Source organism: Botryllus schlosseri, chromosome 9 (genome assembly GCF_051294905.1).
Source record: "Botryllus schlosseri isolate E-star chromosome 9, Bs_hap1, whole genome shotgun sequence".
Taxonomy (NCBI): domain Eukaryota; kingdom Metazoa; phylum Chordata; class Ascidiacea; order Stolidobranchia; family Styelidae; genus Botryllus; species Botryllus schlosseri.
Window position 1 is genome coordinate 4,343,234 of NC_137244.1, and position 12,973 is coordinate 4,356,206.

The window sequence follows — 12,973 nt, forward strand, 5'->3', positions numbered from 1 at the left end:
CAGTAACCTCGAGCCCTTATTCGTATTATCATTTACTATACGTTGCAGCCTTGCTCAAATGTCCATCCTTATTTCGGCTACGTCAGGGGTGCTCAACCTGCGGACGTACGGCCTCATTCAGCCGCATAACCATAATTTTGCGATCTTCTACACATATTCAAATTAGCGTGTGTTGGCGGCCGTCATTATGTAACCAATTGTTGCTGGTTCTAGTCTCGGCTCTGCCATGTTTCTATGTGTCGGATGTTTATCTAGGCTCCTCGTCGCCGACCCCCTGTTAACGTAGCGTCATGAAAAGCCCAGAAGAAGAGTTAACCGAGCTTCAAAGTCAGCAGCAAAGTCCTGAAAGTGGACGCACGTTAGCGAGAGAGAATGAAGAATGGGAGTGCGCGTGCAAGCAAAAGTCGTCCTCATTACCCAAAGCAAAAATACTAAACTTTAGGAAATGCACTTTCGTGGCGCACAAATTCTAAACAGGCGATTATCACCACTGTCATTGATGTGTAATAAAATATTATTAATAACAATACAAACAATCCTGGTGAGAGGCCAAGAAATAACAACATGCAACTAAGTAATTAATAGGAACCGAAAGATGCATCATCATTAATATTGTACCCAATATTTTCGAAAACACCCTCCATCAGCTCTACGGGTTAATCTGATCACGTGAGCTGAGAATTAATAAATTTTTGACAATAATATGTGAAGCTACCAACATTTTCGATGAAATCCATTTAAGGTGCAAAATTTTCGCGCTCTGCGCGACTACACACATAATCCTAGTGTCTTTTCTTGATATTTATACTCGCGATTTTGGTACATAAATTATATATTGTAAGCCTGCTGGGATGTTTTGCTTCTACAGTAAGAAAATTTGCGCATTGCATATCTCAAGAAATAAGTGAAGGCACAGAACACCACAAGGGCTCTCCGTGGTGTTAAGTTCCCAGTATCCAATTTCATATGAGCATTTGTCGTCCATGGGCCATGGCGAATCCCCGTTGGAATCCGGACGTATTGTATATGCAATCAAAATGCGGCTTTCGGCGTTATCGGTGTATTATACGGTCAGGGGTGTACGAGTTTTGAGAAAATGTTAAAAGGGTGTACCAAGACGAAAAAGGTTGAAGAGCACTGCTCTAGCCTTTTTAATAATGACACTTTTTCTTCGTAAACTAAACTCTTGGTTGGTATACTGTAAGATGTGATTCCTATGACTAACTAAAAAACCAGCTGCGCTCATCAAACTACTAGTAAATGTAAATGTGTTTACAATCATACAATGAAAGTGATTGTGAAAAGTGAAAACAGACCTGTATGGCTATACTATCCACTAGTGTATCATACCATTTGCTAGAAGTACCCTTATATTCAGTCATGAATCATACATACACCCAGTGTGATCTTGAAGTCCCAATAAATGTTAGCAGCACTATTTATCAAAAATCCCCAATATCAATTCAAAATCGACTTCTACAACCATATCACAAAGCCTTCGCTGGCAGAAGATGCCAATATTCTGGTACTTGACAAGAGCTCCTAACAGCAAAATTCAGCATCAATTTTCCCAAGGATTTGCCAATGTACCAAAAATAAACGGCACTTGATAACAAGCAATTGCGATTTCGATTACTTACCACTGTTTTTGCTTCGACGGCCATGCAATACGCTTTGACAGGCTGCCTTGTTGCTTTAAGAATTGGCGGACTGGCACTTGCCCTAGAATCGCAAAAGCTGTTGTATAAATTTGTGTCATTTTTCAATCTGTAGTAAAGAGTAGCCTACCTTAACTGGATTGCGCGCAGCCAAAGGTTATAGGCGGTTGTTCTTTCTTGACGTTTGTCGACAAATGTCGCACCTAGAAGTTCCAACGCGTGGATGTGTTCTTCCAGTGACGTTTGCGGCCTCAAAACTAGATACTCCACGACTTGCCGGTGACCTGCGTAAAAATGACATGAATCTAGTATTGTAATACTTCAGTGTTCATTGTAGCCTACACTTTTGACTTTCAATCATCGCAAGAATTTTAACATGAAATTCAAATTTTAACGTAGCTAACACAAAAAGATTGATTTGAATCATTAAAACAAAGTGGGATTGCATTGGACAAGTTTCCAAGATATTGCATAATATGCAGAGTGCAAGGGGAATAAGTTTTGTGTTATCCTGGGATTATATGCTGCAGATTAGGATTAGCTAATCCAAAGTCTTCATGGTCATCAGTAAGCATGATATTTTTTAATCAATTGTGTGCAAAGTTATGGGTCAACTTTGGATAAGGTAGTTTCTGTCTTTTGACTCCAGTGTCTAGATTACCAGCCGTACGAGTCTTATTTAAAAAGATTTGATGATACCAGAGTCATAAAATGAAACCAAATAGTTCGTCTGTAGGTATATATAAAATTTACAGAATTGGCGAGATAAAGCTAGCAGCGGCGAAGTGATCATTCAATCTACTGCAGTTGATAGGAGTAGTAGGATCTAAATTGTGTACTTTGAAAATATAACATTGAAGAGAGAATACAACATTCTACAGTGAGTGCTACAAAGGACGAGTAAAATATTGCAATAAATGAAAATAGTGGAGCCTGCATCAAAACATAAATATAATATTATGGCTCAAGCTACCTAATCCAATAGTAATGTAATGAATGGGGCCTACTGTATCAGGGTGTCAGTAATGACCATTTATTCGCATCCATGAGTTTTCAATGGCTTGTGTTAGTAACAAGTGCTAATAAAATTTATGGTACGAAAGAAATTCAATTTACCTAATTTGAAATACAGTATCAAATTAACATACCGACATGGTGGTATGCATCTTGCATTCTGATATCATACTTGTGACGTCGTATTTGCGACTATAGCCTATATCAGTTACATGAATATTAATCATATTGCTGTTCGGTATATTTTTAGTACCTTGGAATTTTTTTGACTAGGAAAATATTAACTTCTGAACACTCTCGAACATTTTGATAAACAATGCTCAAACAGCACCTGTTTCGTGACAAATATTGCGAGAAGATTTCTAAAGAAATATATCGGCCTGTGTGATTTGTACGGTCATTGGCAGCCAGCAGACCTTCAGCCAAGCAGTGTAATGTGACAATGTTTCGAAAATGACAAGGTCTTGAAAGACATATCAGGTGACAAAGGAACCCAAGTGCGGTGCTTTGTCACATTATACGAAAAAGTAGATTGAGTAGAGGTGTCTAAATAGATATTGATGCATACGGACCACTAAAATAATAAATCGACATAAATTTAAACATGGGATTCTATTAGCAGATGAGTTTCATATATCGATCAGGTCCGTTTTCTACACAGAAATACGATTGATTATACCATAATAGGGAAAGTTCAATGTAACAGCTATATTCGTCTGAACCGTACAAAACTGCCACTCAATTACAACGCACACAAGCATAGATTTTGGAGAACATTAGTCCATGTCCCCGACACATTTTTTTCAACTAAATAGATAAACCCATTCTGCATGGAATTAGAGACCGGATTGATCAGTGATCAGTGCGCAATAGTACAGGCTGTTACTAACAGCTATTGAAAACAACCCCTCACCGAAGCAAAATTTAGATAACCTATGACCCAGAATGCAAATCAACAACCAACACAGAACATATCATTGAGTGACGGAGTATACCACTCATAACATCACAATCGACAATTAACAGGAAAAACTCTGCACAGAACTCAGATGCAAGATATTACGGATTGTTCGTCTCGGGTGGAGTTAAATTCGTGAAAAACACGACACGAATCACAAAATCAATATTTGTTAATGAATAGCTGAAAACGCATAATGTTACGATACATGTCCTTTGCGGGGCTTGTCGAGCTAAACAGAAAGGCTAATGTGCTTCTACGGAATAACACTAATTCGTGTTCATGACGCAATAGACGATTCATGTCATTTCATGTCACGACAATAACCTACAGGATAGAGTGACAGTATGACGCCTGGACTTCAGAAAGTGAAACTGATGTCATTTTCCAGAATACGGCAACATTTTGGCATTAACTACTTGGAAAAAGCAGACAACTGCATCTTGGCAGGGACATACTATAATTATACTGTGGTTGTACTGAACTAGAATTGTCTATAAAATAATGATTGTTTGCCGAAGATAGATCAAGAAAACACTGCAGATACAGTAGGCCGGCATATGCAGTAGCAATATAGAACGCCATAGAGGTCTAGTAAAACACAGATAAAAATAACATGGATGATAGCTTTTCGTTATGTCCAATGGAAGTTACTGATAGGCTACACTAGACTGCACTGGATTACTTCTATACTACTGAAAAAAATGTCAGGCTGTTTGTATTGGTTTAAGTCACAGCAAAGGCCAACACAAAAGATTATAAACTCATCTTTTGCAGACTGCATAAGCAATCCACATTGACATATTGCACGTGAAAGTCAGTCGATAGTCAGCTAAGGAGCTGTGTGACAGCGGTTGATGCATATGAAATACAGAGAATTGCTATTCAAAAACAGCAATTGAAGTAGTAGCCCTATAGTTTGACATTTGCGTTATTTCAAAAACTATTACAAAAACACACTGGACTTGAACATTCAAAATTATTCTAATCCACAAGTCAGTGAGATAACATTCCGGGAGTCTTACTACCTAGATATGATAGCACAAGGTGATACAAGACTGCTAGCATGGCGGGACGCATTCAAAGGTAAGAAGGGCCTCGCTGGCAAAAAATGGGAAAAAGAAAATATATATAACTACAACACGATTCGCTGTTCTAATCGATCAAGTGTCTTTCTGTGTGCCCTATGTGTAGTCTGAGGCTACATCAGCTTACAAGTAAGAAATACCTAATCGTCCATTGATTGTAATTTGTAATTATAGCTAGAAAAAATAGAAGAGATAATTCTCCACACGATCAGAGAAACATATCATCAAACCGTAAATTGAACAAAATTCATCGCAAAACCCCACAATAAATTGGATACCGGTATCAAGACTACTAGCATCAATATGATTCATAGGCGTTTTGATTTCATGAATTTTGAACTATTAAAACTTAAATTTAATAGAAGAAGCAATATGACAGGGCAATTGATGCTAAATGACCCAAACAAAACATAATACTGCAATGCATCAACATCAAAGCGATACATTTGCAAAATTGCAAGACATCATATTACAGGGAAAAAGAGTTTTGTTTAGCAATTGCACCTGTCAGGTAGCGCTATTGAAAGACGATCTGCAAATTGCTAAACTACCTACCCGAAATATCAAGCCTTAGCATGCAGCTAAGTCTGCCAGACCTGTACAAACTACCAATTGAGTTAGTTGACGGTCAATTTACTACTGGTTTTGAGCGGTTTTAGTTCGGCATTTTCAAAATATAGTAAAGCATTTTGAAATGCTGAGAACGATTTCAGTTTAAAAATATTGTTGTTGTACAAAATAAGCTATTCTCTGGTGACCAGCATCACTATTCCTTGCTAGCGGTTAAGGCGATGGTAATATAATAGCATTCCATGGAGGAGCAATTAGCTCATATGAATGGTCATATTGCCTTGCCGCGCAATGACCCAGACACTGTCAAGACAGAGACGCTTATAAAACAGTTCAGAGCTTTAGAAGGACACAGTTTTCTAGTAAATATTGTGTCTAGATAGCCCCCTGCCCCAATAACGATTTGGCAGGACTCATAGAAATGAGTGTTCTTGGCTTAATATTTGTATATCTCTGACACGAAATAAGGGCATCTTTTTAACCTATCTAATTGGAAATGTTTGGCTTGTAAGTCATATTCTAGCAGGGCTACAAAGGATAGGCCAACTCAAGATACGCATGTATACCAACTTACCTGTTATTGCAGCAGCGAGTAAAGGAGTCATGCCATAACCATCTTTTTGCATTCTGTAATATAAAATGCAGTGACATTTATAACTGCCACATATCAAACACCTTTGAGGGACTTCCCACAGGACCGATAAAGCAACTGTGTACGGTACGTCAGTTATTACCTGGTATAATTCATGACACGCAGTGGGAGCGTCTGAAAGTTCAGATCAGTATATTTAAAAGATTGTGCAAATCTACAACTCTTTCAAAGTAGCATACTATGAAGGAAAACTAATATCATGGACAATTGCCGTTTATTAGATGCCTACGCAAATGCAAATAAGTGACATTTCAGGCGTTTAATGTTAATGAGCATTGGCACGGATATTAGACCAAACTATATCCACATAAACATGAATGTACCACTTAACCGAATAACATGACCCTGTTATATTCTAAATGGGAAATGATATTGAAAGGTCTAATTCTAATCGTTAACTAATAATTAACAGAGTGACAAAACAAGTACCGTAGCCTACATGTATGCTAAATAACTGCAACATCATACAAAAACATCAAAGTATTAGAGGTTAGAGCACTGGGCAGGGGAAGATGATGACTAATATTAACGACTAAGACACTGGGGATAGCAAATTTCAGAAGTTATGACCTATATATGTAGCCTATATATGAGATCCAACACCCAACTGTCAAATTAGGTCAAAACATTTGTAAATTTTATAATTTTTAAAACAATTTTCTCAACTGAAAGTCAGCAATACGCACATGCGGTCTAAGTAGCCTGCTTCAAGAATCAAGTAGAAAATTTGTTCTCAATTACAATGGAAAACATCACAAAACTACTTCTACTTAAGTAGAAAATGAAGATCAAAAGTAACCAAGTAAGTGGCATCAAAAAGTAGATTTGGGCCAGGGGTTGCATGCTTTTAGCATATAATCGGAGGTAGTTCATTACAAAATTGCAGCTAATGCAAAGTGACTGATGACACTCTAAATAGGAGCAATGCATGCATGCGCATTTAGTTTCAGAACTTCGCCCACAGGCTACGACAATTTCACTCGTATATACGATGGCTACTTTATAATTTACCAAATCCAAAGCTTGTTAAGTAAGAAGTTGAGCAGAAGTGGAAGTACTGGAGTAAGTATTACAAGTAGGCAAAACCTACTTGAGTCTCCAAAAAAGTAGAGGTACTCTGTTACTGAGTACTTAACATGTACTATGGCAACATGATATGGCAAGCTTACTTCTTGATACGATGCCATTTATGAAGTTCATGATAACTTACACGCACAGGCTATGCATGTAAAGTTCACCAAATATAAAAGAGTGCCGCCCTAGTAAGTATAGTTACCTTGCACCATGCTTTAGGAGTAGTTTGATGATTTCAAGGCTGCCACTCTCCGCGCAGTCGTGAAGGGCCGTGTTTCCTTTTGCGCTTCGCCTGTTCACGTCGGCGCCAATTTCAAGTAAAGTTTTAACGATTTCTTTGTGTCCTTTGTAACAAGCGATCATCAGACAGGTGTGCCCGTGCCTGGCGAAAAACAAAATTGTTTTATTTAAAATCGTCGCGGTAAGTGAACCCGTTTAAATATTGGCATCTAATCGAATCTCAGACTTGAAGTTAGTCATTGCATACGAGCGACAGATCACATTTACTTTGAACACGCATCCTAAAAATGACAACCTTCCGGTAAGCAGTTCATCATCATGTAATGCAAACAGAAACATGATCAATTCACCAGCAAAGTGAAAACCCTGATCAATAGCATTGCATTTTGTAAGGTCACAGTAATTTATTACTATGCACAGTATTTAAACACAATCCAATGAAATGAAGAATGGAATCAAAACCAGATGGGCATGAAAAATTAGCAGGGATTATGTTCAATAGCATGACAGCAAAGAGCCATGCTCTTCTAAAATCATATCAGGCTGACATCAAATTACAACAACAAAAACTTTGTCACAAAATAAGACACAAGGAACATCAATTCTCTCATGCAGTTAGGCTATGTCATAGGAAAACAGTAGATAAAACTACTTAGCCCCTTTGTTATAAATCTGCCAGCTAATGGTAGTGTTCTGATTCATGTTAATGGCTCTTTTCTTTTTCCAAATATATATACTTGACAAACAAATTTCGCAAGCAAAGGCAGTCTTCCTAGCGTGACATTGCTCATAGCAAAGAACCTGGTTAATGCTCCAAATTTGATATCTAAAATATAAACCAACTTGACTGAACGACTGAACGTTGCATACTTGCAAGGTAGTTTCTCTACGGACATCGGACAGCATTTAAAATCACACAATTGCGATACCTAGTTCAAACGAAGGATCATGACAAATGCTTCTGTGTCCAAATAGTGTCTCAAAGTTACAGTGATTTGCAGACCAAGATTGCCCACCACATAATATAGGCTACTAGCGGTACCCAAGTTACGGATAAAGGATATAGTCAACTTCATCTTGAAAGTATTGAATTTAGACATGAGACACAACTGGTACTACGTACTAGCCTACATCAGGCAATAAACCTGACTAATAGGCTACATCCTTTATAATCAGCATGATCAGTGGCGGAATTGCAGTATATAGTGTGCATTGTGCAGTGCAGCAGTCACAAAAATGCATTTCGTCATAAAACGACTTCACTGCATATACAGATATCACGTATGTGAACTTTTCATCGTAGTACATGAACATTACTCCGTATTTCACATGATCAGTCACATATGCAATACGTATCAAATTTAAATCATGTCAGATGTCACAAACATTACGGTACTTCACAGAATAAGTGTTGGCTGCATACGGACTTGAATTTGATGGCAAAAGTAGTTGCCTAGTATTCGATGTAGGCTAATGGCAAACAAAGCAAGCTGAAGGCACAAAGACATTGTCAGAGTGCATAAAAGAGATGCAAAACTCAGTACATCCAATGAAGGTTCTGCCAAATCTTTAATGCACATGCTCACTGATACAAGCTGATTTATCCTTTGATCATGACAGGACAGGAATAAAGGTCTGCAGTACCCACAGTAAAAGAGGTAATATGATATGATAGTCAAAAGTTGTACATTATGCCAAATATCTAACAGATGAATATAGAATTCCTATAACAAACCACCAAACAATACATGGCCTCATCATTCATTGATCATCAAAACACAGAACTACAAAGCTTTAAATTATGACAAAGCATGTGACTCACAATAGAAAATATGTGGTGCAGCATTTGAATTGTCAATTAGGCTACTTCCCATTCGAAAAAGGCAAGGACACAAAATAGCATGGGTCTGACCCTCACACACAAAACAGTGTTGATACTGCAACTCAAATATGCACACAAATAGATCAACTATTTGCTCAATAAAATAGGCCAACGTTATATTATATAATAGGTCCACATGCAAGTTAACTTTATGACACAAGTACTAGAGCTAGAATTAGGTCTACTAGAATAAAACAGTGAGCAGCATTTATATTGCCCAAGTCAAGAGATATCGTAAAGCTCAATGACAGCCGCGAGATAACTAGTGAGTCTAGAGGTGACTTTAATTCTAACATATTACATAAAGCTATGTTGCTAATTTAATACCAATGTTTTCTTGTTGACGTAACAACTGTAAGACCTTAATTTCTCCACCACAACACAGGTACCATTTTTTGTGTGGAACAGATGCAAGAGAGTGATTGAAGCTACTCCAGTGCTGACTAACCAGCAGCTGTTGAGATTAGCAATTTCAATAGTAATCTACATCATAAAACCACTCAACGATGTTCATCTTTGAAAGTTCGAATCGGTCACTCAATGGTTGTCACCAAAAGATTTATAGATTGGACATAACACAATACAGGATCAAAACCATTGAAGCTGGGAGAGTTGTGATACAATGTTGCATACTGCTGTAGGCTACCTTGTAGAGCAAAGTGATTGAAAAGCTCTTGTCGCATGACTTGCTAACGAAGCTAGTACACAGAAAACATGAATTATGCATGACTTGGTAGTGCATGAATTCGCAACGCAGTCAACTCAAGCACAAAGGGCGAAGAAAAATAATTCACTGCATCCAAGACAACCTAACCTGTTTGCGATCTCCACATCAGCTTTATATTCCAACAAGTATTTAACAATGCCGAGATGGCCATCGAAACAAGCGGCTCGCAGAGGAGTGGAGTTGGTCATTGTTGTGCTGTTGGAGTTGGCTTTGTGTTGGACAAGGCATTTAACGACAGGCAAATGACCAGCTGCAGCAGCACACCACAATGGAGGCGCTCCTGTAGAATGACATAAATACAAATTAGAAAACGGATAATGATTAATTATCTTGTTTTGTCTAATGCACCATAATGACGCAAGGGCACAAACACCATTGCTAGCCTCAGGCTGACGTAAAAGGTCAAAAAGGTTGGTTTGCAAAATCAGCCTACTCTTGGAAAAAATTCCATCAATGTCTGTGTCTGCAGACAAGTTTACCCATTGCAAATGTCTTATCTCAATCGCTTCCTACCCTCAAATGTCATTGCAGCACTACACAATTCGAATTCATAGTGCCTTACCTGCTTCATTAAAATATATTTGAAATGCAGGCAGTAGTATTTTCTATTTAATGTGCGGCATTCGTCGAAATGCGGTTTCATGCCGATATTTGGCCAGTCACAATCAAGAAAACTATTTCGGTAATCGGAAGTCAGATAGCAAGAGATTTGCGGACATTTTTATCATTCAGCAGCAATATTACGACTTCAATAATGGACATCGAGTCAGTGAATGGTCTTGAGGAAAAAGCAAATATGAATGGTCAATAATTTTAGGTTTCTTGAAACTGCATTAAGTCGTTGTTGAGACGCATATTCATCTCAAGCACCTTCTACGATTTCACACCTATTATATACGACATAAACAGGTACAAAATTTCTGGTCATAATTCCCCGATCATACCACAACAAATGAGTAGGCCCTATTACTTTGTAGGAATGTCACTTCAATTCTACTACAGTTTCAAATTATTGTTAAGTTTGCTAAATTTTCGATTCCAAGTACCACCTAGTAGATAACTTGCAGCTCTGGTCCTTCATGCCATCAATTTACCTCTTTGCATATTAGAGTGACACCACGTCTCCAGGGAAATTTATTGGATTAATGATGGAGTGTACATAAGCTAATGCGTGTATTCAAAGCTTGGAAGGTCGTCAACTTGTCACATGCGTTAGTCAGAAGAACATCACTCTTAAAGTGGTGTTATGATGTAGAAGTGACGCAAATGCGAATGAAATAAGGAACAGATTAGTCCTATCCCTATTAATCTAACACCTTATTCTATATTTCAGAACCACTTAATACTTTGGCTTTATACATCAACGTGGCTATGTTGAAATGATATATATATACTGTACCCATATTTTCTTCTATAAAGACTGGAATATCTTATATTCACCATTTGTTTTTTATGTACACACCATATAAGATAGTCTACGCATTGAAGCAAGTCATTCAAGTGTTGAATAACCACCAGCTGTTTTGTTCCTGTAACTATTCAAGTGTTCAATAGCCTTAGGCGCTATCTACAGTCTACACACAGTCCAGTGATTTATCTTTTCCATTCCCATGTAAAGGGAACAGATACCAGTAGTGGAATAAGGGTCAGTTGTCAGTATTAAGTATGCTCTTAAAACCAACTTGTACCACACACTTTCAGTCCATATACTAGGCTTGGCATTTACCTGAATTGGTATATAAATAGGCTAAAATCTCTATAGATATATCTCATCAATAAGCATTAGGCAAGGATGGCAGATAGTATTATTCAATAGACCATAGTCAAGAGGTCAGTGTGGAAGATTGGTCCGATTTAAAATTAATTACCGTTTTGCCTGCTTAGGCCTAAGTTTGCATTGTATCATCACAGGAAAAGATTTAGTTGGCATTTGGCAATCTGGCATATTGCTCCACCCATGCAGGCAAGATGGTGTAATATATATTTCAGAAGCTGGCAATGAAATACATACATGAAGAAGTGATACTAATGGTACTGCCAAGTGCTTTGGCCAAAAAGTTACCAGATACTTGAATCTGCATCGAGTCTCGATTTCCATGAATTAAATCTAGCAGTGAGTGTGAATGGTTTTGAATAACGAAATATTACACATTCAAGCGATAACAGTACACCAACGAGAATTATTATTTTGATGCTTTCTTCCCACCATGGGAGCCTTGAATTTCTGATTTTCCACATTCACAACATGTAGCAGTAAGAGCATAGACACACGCACAGACACATTCATTGAAACATAATTTCTGAGGAGTGGTGACATACCCGATGTATAGTCTCGGAGAGCTATGTCATAGCTGTATTTACAAATTGGAAATTAATTTTTCATTAGGTTTAGCGTTGTATGCACATTTGAAAGCACATATTTGAACGGTTGAAGTCTGTCTTACTGTTATGACGGCATAGTGAACGGTTCTCGAACACTCGACTTGGAATCAAACCAATCAGGCACCGGCCAGCCCTACTAATAAGATAAAGTAATTCTGAACGTTGACAATATAATACAAGTAACCTTCAGCAGTGCATTATCTGATCTATAAATTAGTTTAGTCATCTCAGCAGGCACACTCCACTGCCTCATATCATATGAATTTCCTCATATACATCCTGTGATGACTGGTGGGAAACAATGCAGCATACCTTCTATTGTTTCGCCGTCAAATGTGACGGATCCGCATTGCTCCATGTCTGCCTTACATTTTGTGATGAGATAGCCGACCATGTCGGTTTTTCCATTCCGTGAAGCCGCTATCAACGGCGTGGAGCCATTTGTTTTCGAAGACACTGATTCTTTGATATCCACGGGCGATTTGGAAGAGAGAAGAGCCTAAATACAGATTGGTGATTAAATAACGGGATCATGCAGCAGAATGTAAATAAAGTTACACAAAAACAAACAGAACTGGAGCTAGAGCTGAAGAAATTCTACGCAATGTACTGCAACAAGATCATGTATCATATAAGGCTCCCTAACTTCTGTCCTTGCGACACATTTGTAAAAACGTGTTGAACAACACGCCACTAATTGTACGTTTTACTTTAGTTTTGTCTCTGAC

General features: G+C 38.0%; 1 protein-coding gene across 1 annotated transcript in view; it reads right to left on the reverse strand.

Moving 5' to 3' along the window:
* Positions 1-12,973, reverse strand: part of LOC145447114 (protein fem-1 homolog C-like) — a 31,276-nt gene that overhangs the window by 12,550 nt on the left and 5,753 nt on the right. Inside the window, exons 2-7 of the mRNA XM_080325533.1 lie at positions 12,558-12,744; positions 9,951-10,143; positions 7,217-7,396; positions 5,863-5,915; positions 1,789-1,942; positions 1,641-1,722 (exon numbers count right to left, since the gene is read on the reverse strand). Of these exons, the coding sequence (XP_080181659.1) occupies positions 1,641-1,722; positions 1,789-1,942; positions 5,863-5,915; positions 7,217-7,396; positions 9,951-10,143; positions 12,558-12,744 (849 nt within the window). The remainder of the gene's footprint in view (positions 1-1,640; positions 1,723-1,788; positions 1,943-5,862; positions 5,916-7,216; positions 7,397-9,950; positions 10,144-12,557; positions 12,745-12,973) is intronic.